Source organism: Sphaerodactylus townsendi, linkage group LG01 (assembly GCF_021028975.2).
Source record: "Sphaerodactylus townsendi isolate TG3544 linkage group LG01, MPM_Stown_v2.3, whole genome shotgun sequence".
Classification (NCBI taxonomy): domain Eukaryota; kingdom Metazoa; phylum Chordata; class Lepidosauria; order Squamata; family Sphaerodactylidae; genus Sphaerodactylus; species Sphaerodactylus townsendi.
The window spans coordinates 96,331,342-96,349,337 of record NC_059425.1 but is presented as its reverse complement, the minus strand read 5'-3'; the positions used below and the strand labels follow the sequence as shown (position 1 = coordinate 96,349,337).

The 17,996-nt window shown below is 40.5% G+C and overlaps 1 protein-coding gene across 1 annotated transcript in view; it reads left to right on the top strand.

The window, feature by feature from the left end:
* The window catches only part of ARID1B (AT-rich interaction domain 1B), a 464,069-nt gene that overhangs the window by 257,097 nt on the left and 188,976 nt on the right, over positions 1-17,996 (top strand). The window contains 1 exon segment of the mRNA XM_048488244.1: positions 5,563-5,604. Within this exon segment, the coding sequence (XP_048344201.1) occupies positions 5,563-5,604 (42 nt within the window).

The following is a 17,996-nucleotide window of genomic DNA, read 5'->3' as shown; positions in this document are numbered from 1 at the left end:
ACATATGCTTAAATGTTTATGCGCTTGTGCAGCAGCTAGAATCTGTGGATGTGTTGCTCAAGCCTATCTGTGTATATACAAAAATCATGTTCTGTGACAGTGTGAATTTCTGTACCAGAAGGTACAGACAAAAATTTGATGTATTACCAGATACTCTGGTAGAACAGACACTTCAGGGAGGGATGCAAATAGATCGCATCTATAGGCTATATCAAAAATCACTACTTTCTTTTTTATCTCAGAACCTTTACCTTAGTCTGATTTTTCTAAACAAAAGCATCCAGAAAATCCATCTTTATTCTCCACTTACTGCTGTCTCCCTGGCACGCTAGTACGGGGAGACTTTCTCCAGCCATTTAAGAGAGGGGTAGGTAACTCAGTTCCCTTTATGTAAATAATTTTGACTTTTCACTTAAATATTTTGTTGAATGTATTTATACTAATTTGTCATACCAGCTGCCTCTACTGGATAAGATAGTGATCTTGCTTTCTGTTAATAGTGTGCCATATTTTAGGGTTAATTCACAGGCAGACTTCCCACTAGTAGACTCCCACAGAAATCTGGAGGAGCTGGCCTGTGAAATGGCTTAATAAACACAACTGAAAAAAATGCCAAATTGGAATTTGAAGTTGTCTAAAAAATAAAAGCTCCCCTCTCCAGTACAAATGATTTCCTTGCATTGTTGATGCTGTGACATTTTGCTTTGAATGCATCCTTATGCATACTGCAGTTAGGAAAACTGTGGTTTGACTATTACACAGCAGCCATTTCTCTCATAACAGTGGTTTCTAGTCTTGGAGCCACATCAGGGAAAAAATGGCTACGTACAAATTGGTTTTCGGGAGAGAACAATCCTGTTCTTCTTCTCTAATTTGAATCTCCTTCCCCTTCATCTTTGTACAGGTTCAGCTTGTGATCCGCAGATTCCCTTAACTTTTGAAACTCAACAGTATTCTCAATTTTCACTTTGAGACTTGCATTTCGATAGTGGAAAATGCATTTTGATTGAGCATTTACAAGTCTTGCTGAACAGTGCAACTGAAAATTAATTTACTGCATTTTTCTACAGTGAAATGTCAGAGTGAGCTGTTTAAATTTGGAAGGCAGTGCTCTAGAACTCTTACCAGTGAACAATTTTAGCTGGTAGTACAAACCAGGCCATGTGGATGCAGTCTACCATGACATGTGTTCCAAAAAGCTGAGGACAATCCAGTCTCATCAAGAGTTGGGGCATGTACTAACATCATGTAGAAACAGGCAGCATTGTTTGGAGGTGTTTTTTCCCCTTGTGAAGACCTATGTCTAAAGAAAACATTAGCTCAAAGGCTTACATATTGTTAATAGCTAGTTGGTATGTTTCCAGCTATGTGGTACCAACACAGCTAGTAATAGCCTTTATTTCATGATAGGTTACTTTCCAGTCCTAGCCAGATTCATTATCCACTTTGATAGCAGTGCATGAAAAGAAATGAGTGGTGCCCTTGTGCTTACTTCTGAGGTATATAACAAGGTCTAATCATGAACAGTTTTGAAGTACTCTCCTGTCTCCACTAGAGGGGGAATCCTTCCAGGCAAGGTTGTAAACTCTTTAAGAAAAGTAATTTCTGCAGTCCTTACATGATGCTGTAACCTTGCTCCAGTTCTAGGTAAAGCTTTTTCTTTTTGACAGTTGTGACTTCAAGTTCTCACAGATTCTAACGCATCCTGTGCAAGAGGAAAGATTAAATTGTATAGAAGATGCTGAATATGTTATTAAGGAGTGCATGAGAGGCAGAATTCTTTGGTGCTGATAAAAGTAGAAGTTAGTAATCTACCTAACTGCCCTGGACATGAAAATAAAATATTGTTATCACAGAACTGTGTCTAAGCACTTGACAGTGAATCTTTGATTTCTTCCAGAAAAGTGGAATTGACTTTACCGTGTTTCCCCGAATATAAGACAGCGTCTTATATTAATTTTTGCTCCCAAAGATGTGCTATGTCTTATTTTCAGGGGATGTCTTATTTTTCCTGTGTTTTGTTTGTCGGGCATGCTTCCAAACAAAAACTTTGCTATGTCTTACTTTCGGGGGATGCCTTATATTTCGCACTTCAGCAAAACCTCTACTATGTCTTATTTTTTGGGGATGTCTTATATTAGGGGAAACAGGGTAGCAGTACTGTTCAGTCCAATTTTTGTAATTAGAACCTCTATCTACTCTGGGAATGTTGAACTGAGTTTCTCAACTAAATGTGTAAGCATTAAAAAAAGAAATAGTTTCCATTGTGAAAGATCATGTACTTAGTAGATGGAAGAATGCACCCTGATTTTTAATGTATGTTGCTACAATTCCTTTTTCTTTTTTGTTCTGATAGGAGAAATCTAATTTTTAGTTTAATGAGTCAGGCTTATATCAGATAAATATTCTTAAACCATGACTCCAAGCATGATATTGAGGTCTCTCCCCTTCTTAGGTTAGATGATAATTGAAGTTCTTTTTACAGATGGTATTGTCAATATACGCCGATTTGCCTTCAAGGGATGAAATCAGTGGTGGGATTCAAATAATTTAACAACTGGTTGTTTACAAGCACCATTTTAACAACTGGTTCTGCTGAAGTGGTGCGAACCTGCTGAATCCCACCACTGGATGAAATGCTTTATTTAATGTAATGCATAAAGAATAATACAATCCTAGTTCTACTTGTAAGGTGCTTTTTAAAAAAAACTTCAGTGGCTTTGCTATGAGTAATTTACAAGTGTTTTTTTAAAAAAAAATCCTGGAAATCATTGGGTTTGAATGCTCCTTCCTCCTTTTATCTCTCCTTCATGCCCTTGCATATAGTCAGTAAATGAGTTATTTCAGTTTTTTAGCATGCCATAGTTTGCCATTACATCCAAACTGGCAAACTATGGTTTGTTCTTCCCCTGCAGATCAGGATCCCCCACAGCATTCTGTTCTGTGTTTACTGAGTGGGAATAACTCATTAGCTGTCTGCTAATGAGGGAATGGGGAAATAAATGACCTTGAGGATTCCCCAGACATATGAAGCTAGTTGCAAACAGAGCATTCTGTTATGTCTAAATGATGCCATAAATTAATCCATGTATCTATTTCCTATTGTACAATACACACAAAAATGTGTAGGTAAATTTCAGTATCTCATTGGAGTGTAGCTCTCATGTGAGATGTGAGAGTAGGGAGAAGTTTGATTCCTACCAACAAGGAAGCTGGGAACAGAGGTGTGTTGGGGCGAAATGGTGCCTGGAGACATCCCCTTCTCCAGAAGCCCCCCCCCTGTGCTTGGGGGTAAGGGGCCACGGGTAAAGCTCTGCCCCACCAGCCTGCACAGAGGCCGGGGTAAAGGGCCATTGGGGGTGGGGCTGCCCATTCCCAAGCCCTGCCCACGGCCCCTGTGCAGGCCAGCAGGGCCTGGGGAGGCCAAAAGCCTGGCTGCACAGAGGCCGGGCTCAGAGGCAGGCAACCCTGCCACTACATGATCCTGCCCCGACCTCCATGTATGTCAAGCCCCGCCCCCAGCCTCCCTGCAGTCCGGCAGGGCCTGGGAAGGCCAAAAGCCAGCATTCACGGAGGCCAGGGGGCAGGGCTTGGCAGAGGCAGGTGGCCCACCGTGGCCACCCCTGCCTAGCACCCCCCCACCTCCCTGCAGGCCGGCACCTGATGCCCCTCCCACATAACCAAAAGGCATGTGCCCGGGGACATGGGTGACCCCATGTTCCTATAGGCCATATGCCTCTGGCTGGGAATAAAGGACAAGATGGGACTGGATCAAAACATATCCCTTCCAAGCACCTACTCTTACTGGCTTGTTTGGGAACATCCCAGAGATAGCACACTGTACCAAGGAGGGATGGGGTGAACTGCAACCCAGGCAAAACACCTGCAAATTACGCAGAAGGTCCCTAGATTGAGCTAAGCCCAGTAGCCTCCAGATGGTCGGTCCAATATTTTAGGCTCCAGGCAGTGATGAACACACAGATGAACATTTTCCCATATTGCATGCCAGGTTGGCAAAGTGTCGTGACTTACGCACATGTACACCACAGGAATGGCTGTCCAGCACAATGAATGTCTCTTGTTTCAACACCACCATTCTGATGGAGAAATAAACAGGATTAAAATGCACCCTGTACATTCACCACATGGTGTAAGTATTAGGCAGGAATCCAAGGTGTCCTGAACTGTACCAAATGTAGCCATTGTCTTGCCACGAGGAAGGCTACAGATGGAACTCATGAGGAAAGCATCAGCTGACTTTCCACTGTAGTTGGATAACCTTCTACAGAAGGGTGCTCCATTCTAACTGATGCTTCAAGGAACCATCCACCTGAAATAGAGATCAGTAGCAGCTTCAATTTGTGTCCCTGGCCATATGCTCTTTTATCATTAACTGCTGTCCCCCTGCATCTTGTAAATGGCACTGTAAATAGTTGTTTCTGAATGCATAAAGACATTTGTTTTGGCCTTAGCAGCTTGCCTCCTGAATGTTCTTTGGAGACTCCTGCCCCATCGGTGTCCATTTGTGCCATCTTTGTTGGTGTATGTTGTGTGTTTTTCAGGATCTGGTAGAATCGTTACTACTTGTTGTCATGCATTTCCCTTTCTTCAAAGTACCCTCAGGCAACGTTCCCCTGCATATGTCCTAAGCATGCCCGATGTGGGGGCAGAGGTTTTTGTAGTGCATTTGTTGCACTGTACCTGACTGCTGATACAGATGTGTTATTTGATACAGTAGTGGCCAGTTCCCCCCCACCACCACCACTCCCACAGCATTCAGAAACATATGCTGGGTGGAATAAAGATTGAGGGAGCTTAAAATACTGATTAAATCTCACTCTGTAGTTGGTGCTGCTCATTTTTGGCCTCAGTGGCACATCTGCCCCAGGACTTGGTTTATCCTGAGCATGGCATAGGCAGGGCATCACATTCAGTTCAACATTCTAAGTGTTCTTCTAGTTAGCAGTTTCTTTGACTATCCTAGACAAATGTGCGCTCAATTTATTTACATTGGATGTATGCACGCACTGACTAGTGTGTTTTGTTTTATATGTAACTTCACTTGATCATTTACCTGAATATCAAGGTATTTGTAAATTGCATGGTTATGTATTATTTTATACATTATAGTTTTAAATACGCTAAAAAGAAAATCATAGTTTTGAATGTTTCCTATAAAGCTCCTCTCAAACCTGCCCTTCTGGTGGGCTTAGATCAGGGCCTTTTCTCTATCCAGAAGGTGTAGTTTGCAGATTATTGGATGAATAGAGTCTCTCTCCCATATAATGTAATATGAAAGTAGTGTTTTCGTGTTCTGCTTTCTATCATCCCTTGAGAATGCAAACTTTTGCATCTTCTCTTGAAAATAAGAAACTCATTGGCTCTTGCAGCGAATATGTTTGTACATAGCCGTACTGTCCGTTCTATATATAGACTTCTTGCATTATCTGCTCACATAGTGATCCAATTCTTGGACATATTTTCTCCAAAGATTTTGGTGTTGTGGTCAGGAGATCTTTTAAGTGACTACCTTTGAAATGATATTTCTCCTTATAATTTCAGGTTGAAGTCTTGGCCTCGGAGGATGCTTCATTTGGACTCAAGGTCTGTAGTTGATGAAGTTTTGATTTCCTAGATACAATCAGTTTAGGTTGGCTAGTTTGATTTTGTATCAGTAATCTTTTTTAAGCATGGACATTGTATGGACCTTTGGTTCATGTTTTCCAATTGAAATAATCTTCTTGGTCTTTAAGTTCTGGAGATGGCATTTCATATAGTTTGGTGTTATTGCTGCATTTTCTTTTGTTCGGAGGAGTCAGGTTGAAAAGCAGAAAGGTACCAGCAACAGAAGGATAGTAGGTTTTAATGCAGTATTTTAGAAAGTGTTGATTTTGTTTTGTATTCTGCTAATGTGATATCTTGAAGTATATGTACAGATAGCCATTGCTTGTTTGGAGGGTAATTGATTTTTGGCCAGTGTTTTAGTTCTCATTCTTAATTTACTAAATTTAGGTGGTTTTAGAGATCTTGTTGAGACTCTCTCTGTATATATTTTATAACATTTAGCATAGGCTTAATTGATTTGTGAAGCTAATACACATTATGGTATTGTTCTCATTTCTTAAGCCTGTCTAGTAACAGATGATCCTAGGCTAGGCAGATTGTGTGTAGGCTCTATAGCAAGCTAGTGAGAAGAGTATGGCTATGGGGAGGGAAATAGGAATCCAGGAACATGAGGCTAAATCATGAGGCTAAATCATTATTTTCCTGCAGTTGACTATCCATATGGTATGATACCTCTGAAAGGCATAGTATTGGTATAATCACCAAAGGTAGAACAATCAGTAGGAAAAGAATTTATCAAAATATGAAAGGGAAAACTATGCTTAGGATTAACTCTAGGGGGGAAAGCAACATCTAAATTAACACTTTGAAAGTTACTAAATATTTATGACAGCATGATTTATTGTTGTTCCCTTATTATGTTTTGATACCTGATAAACTGATTTGAAATAAATTATTAAAAATAAATAGAACTCCAAGTGTCGTTTGAAGAATTTAACATATGGTATTCTTCAACATTTTTCATTTAATACCAGCATGCATACAGAACGTTTACTAAATATTTAATAAACCTGGAGGGTCAGTTCTTATAAACTCCTCTCCATAATCCTTCATGCTAGCTGAGTAAACAGAAGTATTACTGAAGATTATTTTAGCCAATAGCTCTCACTGACTGACCCATACTGGTAAACGGTATGCAATAGCATACTTATGGCCATTTTGAAGTTTGGCAACAATGTTCCTGCTTTAGACAGGACATAGACTGTGGAGTAGACATTTATGTACATATTTGTTGTGTGACATGTCACATTTAGTTGCACTCAGATTGTGTGTTGAGTCTTGCACATTTAGCATTCTAGCAATTAGTAGGGCATGATGCTAGCTTGTGCTTGTGTTTAAATATGTTTGTACATGACAGGCACTCATGGATTGCTTATGTGTGTTTATCCAGGACCTGTCTCATGTTTAAAGTGTGTTTTAGTATCAGCTTTTTGTGTATTTCAATCTGATATTTCTTTAGCTCTGCCAACTATTTTAGCGGCTTTTTTTTCTAATGGTTTGACTTCACTGTTTCATACCCACACCGTCACTGTCTAAGTGACTGTCTAAATGAAGTGTCTAAGTGACTGTCTAAATGAAATTTTATAGCAGAAGCCTTAGACTTTTTGTGTGCTGTATGTAATATCGGTTGTATAAGCTTTCATTTTTTAGTATTCATGAAATTCCCCCTCCCCCAGTATACATACTGTTTTAATAAGTGTGCTAATACAAACTGTTGCACTATTGCTTCCCTTCCTCAGTGTAAGCCCAGGGTGGTTGTCTTGCCAGGGCTCAGTTGTCAGTACGGGGACTGAGGGAAGGGATTCACCGTGACAGTATTCTTTCTCCTTTTCCCATTTCAGAGCCATAGCTGCACTCAGTTTTTATGCCAATTGCACTTTTTCTCTATCCCGGATGCACATCATTTCTACCCACCCCATTCCCCACTCCTGTACCTCTTTACCCAATTTTTACATCCCATCTCTCAGTTACTCTACCTGAAATTACTGGAGATAACTTGACTTATTCAGTCACTTGTGACAGCGTGTTCCCTTCAGTAAACCAATATGCAAGTCAGTGAAACATTGTCTTAATTTATCATAATTCTATTATTGGTCTATTTTCAATCAAGCATTCAGAATTTCCTGCCATGGCCTCCAACAAGTAAAAGGGGAAAAAAGTAGTTAATTTAGATTTGAAGTTTCAAACAGTATGTATTATGCTTGTTCCTTTAATCTCAACAGTTGCATATTTATTTTCTTAAAAGTAAGGATATTGATTTGCCTTCTGTTCTAAAACAGAAAGATAAATGTAGGCAGACAAACATTACTGAATGTCGCATTAAGAAACCTGTATGTACAACCCTGATGAATTGGTATTAAATGCATGTGTGGGATGGTAAAGCACTTTCGGTTATGAAATTCTCAGTGTTATCTATGAAAAGCAACTGATTATGCATTGTGTCTAAACTGTAAAAAATAGTTTACAAAAATGACCACAAACTTGTAGAAATCTTAGATTCAAGGTATTAATGAGTGAGTTTACAAGCTGATTATCCAACTTTTTACTGTGAATTGTCATATCTATTTTAAATCATCTTTGGGACAGATTTTCAACCAGTGAAGCAATAACTGATTCTACCCCAAATATCCTGCATAACAGTTAAGTGAAAGAGAAAAGGCTTGTAGTTGAGGATGATAACTGGTCCCAAGCTGTTTTATTCTATGGCATCCATGTGGAGATAATGGACCCTTACATCTGTGTTAAATGTATGAAACAATTCTCATGTAAAGCTCCGTGAGTGCCCTGGAGCCCACTATCTTGGATTGGCATATTAAATTTGATTCAGGTGTTGTGTTAACTTATGGTTTACTGCTATATGTATGAGCCATTGAGTCCTGGTGCTCGTGTGCTTTCCTCCACAACCCCATCACTCATTATCCTATTGTGCACCACACAGAAGGGATAAGAGTGTATGAGTCCCAGGATTGTTCACATAACTACAAAAGAAAACAAGCCGTCTGCAGCGCTCCCTGTGATTCTCTGCAGAAAAGGACACAAAGCCAAGCTGAATTAAACAAGAGACCACAACTGATAATTTCTTGTTGTGCCTTCAGTGCAGTCCCACATGAGAAGAACTGATTGGAAGGCTTCTAGAAGCATCAGAGTGCTTGGAGTAATCTCCCCTCCGCCATCCAGAGCTGAGAGCATGATGCTTTCCTGCCTAAACGGTCTCATGATGGAGGCAGGGAGAGATCTCCTCCCTTTTCTTTCTTTGCCACTGTGGTCAGAGCACAGGCTTTAACTCAACACCTCACCTCAGCACCTAGATATGGGACCAGAGAGTCTCTGAGGGTGTGTGTTATATAATTGGCAGAGTCAAGAGTGGGTTTGGAGAAACCCCAAAGCCTGCTCTGTATAGCCCAGTGTGACCTCTTTAGTGGAAAGGGTGGATTGTTTAAGTATTTGTCTGGGTTTGTGTGAGGAAGGTTTATCCTGAAGAAAGAAACTTAGCAAAGGAAGATTTATTTAAACTGAGTCAATGTTCTATCTGTGACAACTAAAGTGAATAAATAAGAACTGTCTATAACAACAAAAGATTTGCCCTGACTAAGAAAAAGTAAAGTTTAATTATCTCTGTAACATCTAATCTAATAATTCTGTAAATAAATGTTCCAGCTTGGTTTGATTGTTAAGAAGCCTCACAGTGTCTCTTCTGGAGCGCCTAAACCAGCCTGTCAGGTGTAAACAGTTTTGGAGGGGAAAGTGAGATCTCCTCACAGTGCTAAAAAATTTCCCTCAGAGGTGGCAGCGAGTGATAGTGTGACTGGATCTGACTCAGAGGTTGTGTGTTTGTGCGTGTTGGGGGGTGTAAGCTGCTCTGCTCTCTCAGCAGCAGTACAGTAATTCTTTACAGGTGATATCTTTTATGTATTTAATGTGTTACTTTCTATATTAACTACAGCCCCATTTTGAATAAATGCATGTCAATTGTAGTTGCCTTCTTAATGTCAAAAGGTTGCACTGTGCACCCCTACTTAGACAACTGGTTGTTTGTAACTCCTTCCAACTAGCCTTTGGAGCATAATTTGGCTTTAGCTTCCCAAAGATTAATTAACCTGGATTTATGTATGAAATATGAAGATATATGAAATGAAATAAGACGATAAACTGAAATAATAGTAAAGAATATTTAATTCCTATCAGCTTGAGTGCAACCGTTTGTTGTATTGCTGTATTGTTTGAGGTTGTGCACGCTGCACTCAGTTTTTGTAAGAAGACTCTGCTCTCACCATTGTGTATGTTTATTTTATGTCCTGCTTTTAGACTACAGTTGTCTCCCATAGTGGCTGACATGAGTTAAGTGACACAGAGCCTGCCCTCAGGCTTACAACCAGAAACAGGCTTTTTAAAGACAAGACTCACAAGGGAAGGGTAATAGAAGAAAAGATAATGGAAGGAGGTCATTCTGACAGTGTAATAATTTATATCCACTTGAATCTTCTCTTTTGTGTGCATATGTGGGGGTGCAGTTACTCACTGGTGGACTTTTGGCCATTGCCAAAGGTCAGGGTGTATTTCTCTCACTTCTTCAGTGCATGGACAACTAGAAGCTCTTTCTGCCATGAAGGGGAAAGTGGCTCTCTGGCTGGTCATACATATGGGAGGTTGAGGGGCAGGTCACCCATGCCCACATTCTGTAGACCATTATCTTTGGACTCTACTGAATAAATATATATTTTGTACAGAAATTGGTAAGAAATAGCCATGGAAATTCAAGGGAAAGTCAGCAGTTCTCTTTTTTGCTGTAAATGGATAGTCCTGGCTATCACTGTCACTCCCAGAGATCCGAGGCTCCACTCCATCCCCTCACCCAGGCCGCTGGGGTCTGTCCTGTGGCCTCAGATACAAAATTCTCTTTTCTGGATGAGTCCAACTGGCAGGGTTCCAAGGTTCTACCTTAGGCCTTAGCCTTTCAGCATCTCTCCTCAACCATAGGAACCCGGGGGGGGGGGTTATCTTCCCCCTGCTTTTTCTCTGCCCCCTGGCTCCGCCCTCCACCCTGCTCCCTTGACTGAGCTTTTCTCCCATTACCCATTAAGGCTGCTGGCTTTTCTCAGTCACACTTTGCCTGTCATGGCTTCTGTCAGTAAGCCGAAGGCAGAGTGGTGAGCCTGCCCTCCCCCCCACCACAGTGACCGTGCCTACCTTCCTGTTATGCCCCGCCCCTGGTGTCTTGCTTGTGCCACTACTCTGTAGCGTGGGCTATGTTTTGAGACCCTCCATCCCATTGCAGCTTGAGCCTACTGTCGTGGCTTGGACCTACTGTCTTTCCCAGCTTACCATGGGTGACCTCTGTCCACTGCTGTCCTGACGGACCTTTGACCTGCTTGCTGCTTTCAGTAAGGAGCTCCAGGGGCACTGACAGGATAGCCTGGAGCCACAGTCCCCATAGTTCCTGGACAATTTCATTGTCATGGACACTGACACTCTCCCAGTAGTAGTGTCTGACAGCACAATCTCTATCCTCAGGTCCTATATGCCAGCCTTCCTAAATTATTTGTGTGACATCACAATTCCCGTGAAAACAGTAGCCAGTCAACAATCTCTCAGGAAACATCACCTGAGAATTATATATGTGCAGGCTTATGTATCAGCACCCACACAGTGACTATTATACCTGATGCTGACGTATCATAGCAACTGGGGACAGCTTGTATCCAAGGACACTGGAGTTGGGGGGCCTAAATGATTCCACAGCCTGACAGATATGTTTATATTGACATCTAGATGAACATCATCACCACCTATGCTTAAAGTATTTATTTTCTTTCTAAGTCATACAAATGACCTTTTCGTTCTCTGCATCTATGGTAAGAAGACCCTTGAGGGGTTCCCTCAAGACTTCATTGGTTCATAGATGTCATAGATTATGGATACCATAGTGCGAATGGATTCCATAGTGCAACTGGATACCAAAGGGCAACTGTATGAGGAACATCTAAATACTACCTTCTGTTGAAGGTGATTCAGTTGTGTACAGTACAAACCAACATACTGTGATCTACATATGTCATTGGCAAAGTTAGCATTGTGGAACTTGGTCTCAACAGAACCTGGGAGTGGATAATTCTTCCAAAAAGTAATTGTCTTATGTAGGTGTTCATATACACAATTTGTCTTGCTAAGCTTATTCATCACCAGAGGCCACCAGTAAGGAGTAGACTTTACCCATGTTTCTTGGGACTTCGTATTTCCTGGTGTTTCTTATAGTGATATTACATATCTACCTGTTGCATTGTTGAGCTTTTGTCCTTAGTTTCTTCAGATTATTTTCTGTCAAAATTGACATATGTTTATACAACTGACAAAATGAGCTCCAGGTCACTATTATTTAGCAATATGCGACTTTTTGTTGTTGTTTTCACAGCAAACAAACATTGTTACTCATCTGTAATTCAGTAATAAAATCCATTATTTTATTTTAACCATTTATATATGGGATTGCCAGACTTGCAGATGTCAAGTGAAATATTCAAGCTTCTCTGTTTAACTTAAAAAACAAACAAACCAAGGGGACCCCATTACCCTCAGCACAATGTTTTGTGTGATGATTTAAAAATTTGCCTTCTTTTTTGGTCACACTTACAAATATGTCACTGTAGTATCTTAGCCTATCATGATTACCCATTAATCTTCCAGAATGCATTATTATGATGTGCAGTCAGATAACAAGTTTATTAAGAGATGCATACTTCCACAGTGAAGCTAATTTGGTCCTTTTGGCCCTGTGGCAAGTGGATTATGGGGCAGCAGCATACTGAATGGAGGAGACCTGAACATAACAAAGAGAAAAATCATCAGGAGATTCTTATACGAAATAAACCTGTAAATTCAGTAGGTGGATGGACATAGGTCACTGTTTTTACAGAAGGCAAGACAGGTGAAAGAAAATTAGTTATTAAAGATTGTCTTTTACAAACAGAATAGTTTCCTTTGGGGAATACTCAAAGCAGCCTCTCTGATTCTGCCATCTGCTGGCTACTAAAACTATTTACATCTTGAAAAGATTGTGAAATTTGATTAAAGCCAATTAACCTTTCTCAGATGGAGTGTTTTAAGTGTTGACTCCGTTGATTTGTTGTTGAGTATATTTAATGTACATCTCTCCTAAATTATGTTTTTGCAGTAACCTTGCATGTAACCTTTGCTAACTTCAAGAATTTCACAGGTGTGAGAACAGATTCCTAATTATTAATCAGTAGCTTGGTCTGATATATCTAAATAAGTCTTGAAAACATACATTCTTAGTTACAGTTCTGCTATATTTTAATATGCTTAGTACATATTAATGCACTGCATAGTTTGGTTTTTCATGAACAGGTTGGGTTTATGCAATAGGCAGTGATGCAAGTTGTCTGGGGCAATTTGAGCTGGAAGATTTTCCTGCTCAAATGCAAAGGTTTGTATAATGTTAGCAAAATTTAAGCAATATTAACAAAAGGAAGCAAATACAGCATGTACAAATCTGGTCCACATACATGCACCGGGGGGATGTCCATTCGTCATATCCCACGTTTTACCCATCTAACATGATTGATTTGCAATGTAACTGTACTGACAATTATTAATGGATTATATTTATAGTTATAATGTTTTTATATGTGGGGGGATTTTTTCCATGGAAAAATATAGGACTGGAAATATTTGAAAGACCATAATAAAAGACCATACATTTGAAAAATTAAAATAGTAACACTCCTCTGTTATTTCTGAAACAGTATTTGCATCTCATCATTAATAGTAGAGTATACATTTTAGAATACTGGTTGGAATATTTGGATGAAGGGCTCATGAATTTTGTTCCCAATTTTTTAAAGTGTTACTTCAGTGATCGTGTGATATGGCGGTAGCCAGATTGGCAGTAGATAGTAAATAATTAAGGATAGCTAAAAATCAAGTAGAGTGTGAAGAGCTCTGAAAGAATCTGTCCAGTAATAATGAATAAACACAGATGGTATGTTCACATATACACTGGTAGAATCTGAATGGAAAATAACCTGCCAGAAAGAGATTGTGTCACAGATGGCTCAATGAAAATGTCCACTCTCTGTTCATAGATATAGAAAACAGCAAATTCCATGCTTGAGGCCGAAAATAAAATGGGCGTTATCGGCCTGTCTTTATACAAAGTTTGAGTACCGTGTAGAGTTCAAGCCACATAATTGGCTTGAGAATATTGTAGAGTTTGAATCGTTACTGTAAAGGAATGCCAAATGATGAAGGTATTGGAACACTTTCCATGCAAGAAAAGGCTAAAGTACTTGAAAATGTTAAGCTGAAAGATAATTATGAGGGGAATATAACAGAATCTTGTGAAATTATTCATGGTATAGAAAAAGCAGACACATTTTTTTCTGCTGTCATAATGTTACCCCAGTACAGGGGTAGGGAACCTGCGGCTCTCCAGATGTTCAGGAACTACAATTCCCATCAGCCTCTGTCAGCATGGCCAATTGGCCATGCTGGTAGGGGCTGATGGGAATTGTAGTTCCTGAACATCTGGAGAGCCGCAGGTTCCCTACCCCTGCCCCAGTATAACTGACTGGCAGTTGATTCAGAACTAACAAAATAAAGTAGTTCTTCATATAACACAAAGAATTTACAGAACTCATTGCCACTAGAAGCCAAGGTGGCCACTAGTTTTTGAAAGGGTTGGACAAATTCCTTGAGGCAAGGTTTGTCAGTCTCATTGAAAGATTGAAGTTCAATTGTGACCAAATAACCCCCTTCTTCCTGTGGAATGCTCCGCTGGAAGGTCTGCTCCTGAAGAGCCACGCCCACAGAGGAACATTCCATAGGAAGAAGAGGGGTATTTGGTTACAATTGAGCTTCTGTCTTTCGGTAATACTAGGTTTAGTAACCACAATGGCTACCTGGAATTTGGAAGACAACAAAAGGAGCAGGAGTGGGAAACACAAGGGCAAGAAAAAAGAACAGTTGCATATGTATAGGTTGCCATAGGGATAAAGACTGAAGGCTTCATATAGAGGGAAATAGCAGACTATACCACTGCGTACAAGATGTATTTTATGTTTGCTGCATGTATTACATGTTGTCTCTGCATTGTTTTCTTCTGATGGAATACCATTTTTTTCTGCATTGTATCTGCATTTTTGTATCATATCTAATATGTCATGCCTACTCATGTAAACCTAGTTCTGTTACATTGCTTATTAGACACCTTGTCATATTGATTGTATCCCTTACACCAGGGGTAGGGAACCTTTAACACTCAAAGAGCCATTTGGACCCGTTTTCCACAGGAAAAGAAAACACTTGGAGCCGCAAATAATTTTTGACATTTAAAATAAAGATAACACTATATATATAGGGGTTTTTTAACCTTTTACTCCGCACATTCTGAAAAGCGCATGGATGCACCCACCCTGCTGCCTGCAGGGCGGGCAAGGATGAAGCCGGCGGCTCGGCCTTGCCGGCCGCCGGGAAAGCACCCGCCCCACTCCAACGGGGCAGGCGAGAGGGGAAGCCCACGGCGCGGCCCAGCCTGGGCAGTTGGTGCGCCCACCCTGCTGCCTGCAGGGCGGGCAAGGATGGGGCCGTCAGCTCGGCTCGTGGAGCCACAGTGCAAGGGCAGAAGAGCCGCATGCGGCTCTCGAGCCGCAGGTTCCCTACCCCTGCCTTACACTGTATAATATTGTATGAGTTTTAGTGAGAAAAGTGAACTACTATAGTAAATAAATAGGATTAAAAAGAGTCGATTGAAATGAGATAAACAGTTACTTGGACGGGAAGATGTCTAGGCTTAAAAGGCCACTTTTTGTGCTACAGTTGTTGCAAGATTAGGAACTCTAATGGTAGGGTTGCAGAGGTGAAAATTATTGGCATGGAAGCAATGGGATGTGAATGTAGAGGGAAAGAGATTCTGCCTGTACATGTAGAGGGAAAGAGTTCTGCCTGTACATCTTGGTTATTTTTGTTCTTGCTTTTTTGATCATTTTGTATGATTTCACTTAATTCTTAGGGCCATAAGTGCCACTTCCCTGAACATTGCAAATTCTCCAGGCTATGAGTATAAGCATACTCCAGTTGTATCCTTTGAGCTGCAAATGCTCACGTTCATTGGAGCATGTGTTTGACCTCTATCAGCTCAATCCTGATTCTGAGACGACCAGGGATGGCACCACATCCATCCTATGTCCAGAGGGTTTCCAGGCAGCTCAGGGAGACAGCTAAAAGAAAAACACTCTGACTGTCCGGAAGCCCTCCAGAGGGCTTAATGGATTTATGCCACCCTAAGCTCTGGCCACGGTACATTCCCAGGGTGGGAATGTACCGTGGCATTTTTGTGGCATAAGCCATTCACATCAGTGGTGGTGATTTGGGTAATGGGAGGGATTTCTCATTTTCCTCCCTGCTGTGTTGCCCAAAAGTCCCTTTGGCAGCAGCATGATGCTGCCTTCACTGCCATCACCTTTGCCCACTGTGGCAATCAGAATCGTGTTGTCAGTTGTAGTATGGACATAGAGGGTCCAGTGTGGTGTAGTGGTTAAGAGCAGGTCGACTCTAATCTGAAGAACCAGGTATGGTTCCCCACTCCTCCACACAAGCGGTGTCTTCTTATCTGCTGAATTGGTTTTGTTTCCCTTCTCCTATACATGATTTTCTGGGTGACCTTGGACTAATCACAGTTCTTTTGGAGTCTCACCTCACAAAGTGTCTGATGTGGGGAGAGGAAGGAAAAAGGAATTTGTAAGCCACCTTGAGACTCCTTACAGGAGGGAAAGGCAGGATATAAATCCAGACTCCTCCTACCACTCCTCCTCCTCCTCCTCCTATTATTATTATTATTATTATTATTATTATTATTATTATTATTATTATTATTATTATTATTATTATTATTTACAATTCGAGCATCACCCAGAGGCCTGTAATGTATTGGTATAGTATTTGTGCGGATCCCAGCAGGGCTGCCTTCTGAATTTGACCAATGTTAATTTTGTCAATTCGAAGATGTTTCAAGTGCTGCCCTAGTGTTTTTGGGATGGCGCCCAGCATGCAGATTACCACTGGGGCGACCTCAGCTGATTTGTGCCATAGACACTGAAGCTCGATTTTCAAATCATGGTATCTAGTGACCTTCTCGTGTTCTTTTTCAATGACCCTGCTGTCACCGGGGACTGCTATGTCGATGATGCTCACTTTCTTGTCCTTGATCACAGTGATGTCTGGTGTATTGTGTTTCAACACTTTGTCCGTTTCGATTCGAAAGTCCCACAGGATCTTGACCTTCTCATTTTCGATCATCATCATTCCATTTTTGTTGACCATCACTTGGCCTCCAAGAGATAGGCAAATAGCTTAAAAGTATATAAGCATCCTCTAGAATAAGTGAACTTTCTAATACAAAATTGGCACAACAACTTTTTTCCTAGGAAAACCAAATAACTGATCAGGGCCAAAGCATATGTTTAAGGAGCGTGTTCTGTGAGTTACATCCTTTACGCAGCCCTTTGCTAAAGAGTCACTGTGGTGTCCACTATAACCGAAACATAAGTTTGATGATTAAATCACTATTTAAGATCCATAGAGAGAGTAGGTATAAACTTTAAAACTATATCTCATTACTTTGGCAAAATAGGATGTTCTAGCTTCTTATTCCATTCATGCCTGAGACTCAGCAAATAATATTTATTAATTAACATCAAATATTTATAGACAAATGTTGTAGGCATAATTTTCTACATTGATTCAGTTAGTGTTTCCAAGAAATTTTATGCAGATTTTCCACACTCATTGACTTCTTTCCATCCTACACTTCTTAACATGAAGATTTTATTCACCTAGTCACTGCTTTGCTAGTGTCATTTGTCCCTGTAACATTTTCTTTCTTTTCTTTGTACTCTTTGGACTGCAGTCTTGAGTGCAAGCAGTTCAAACAATAATAAAAAAGAGAGTATTAATAATATATCAATCTTCAAATTGTCACTAAGTATCATGGTTTGAAGATCAAGATTCAGAGACTAGAGCACAAATTAGCTGAGGTTGTCCCAGTGGTAACTGGCACCCTGGGTGCCATTCCAAAAACATCAGGGCTACACTTGCAACACCTTCAAATTGACAAAATCAAGATCTGTCAGATTCAGAAGGCAGCCCTGCTGGAATCTGCATGAATGCTACACCAATACATTACAACTTTCTAGGCCTCTGGGTAGGGCTCAAATTGTAATGAAACCCCAACAACCAGCTAAAGAACTGGCATCTGTGTTATTAAACAAAATGAAATAACAACAACAATAAATACACCTACAACAACTAGGGCATCAGGTTGCCCAGATCTAACTAGCTGTTAGATTTAATAGCACCGG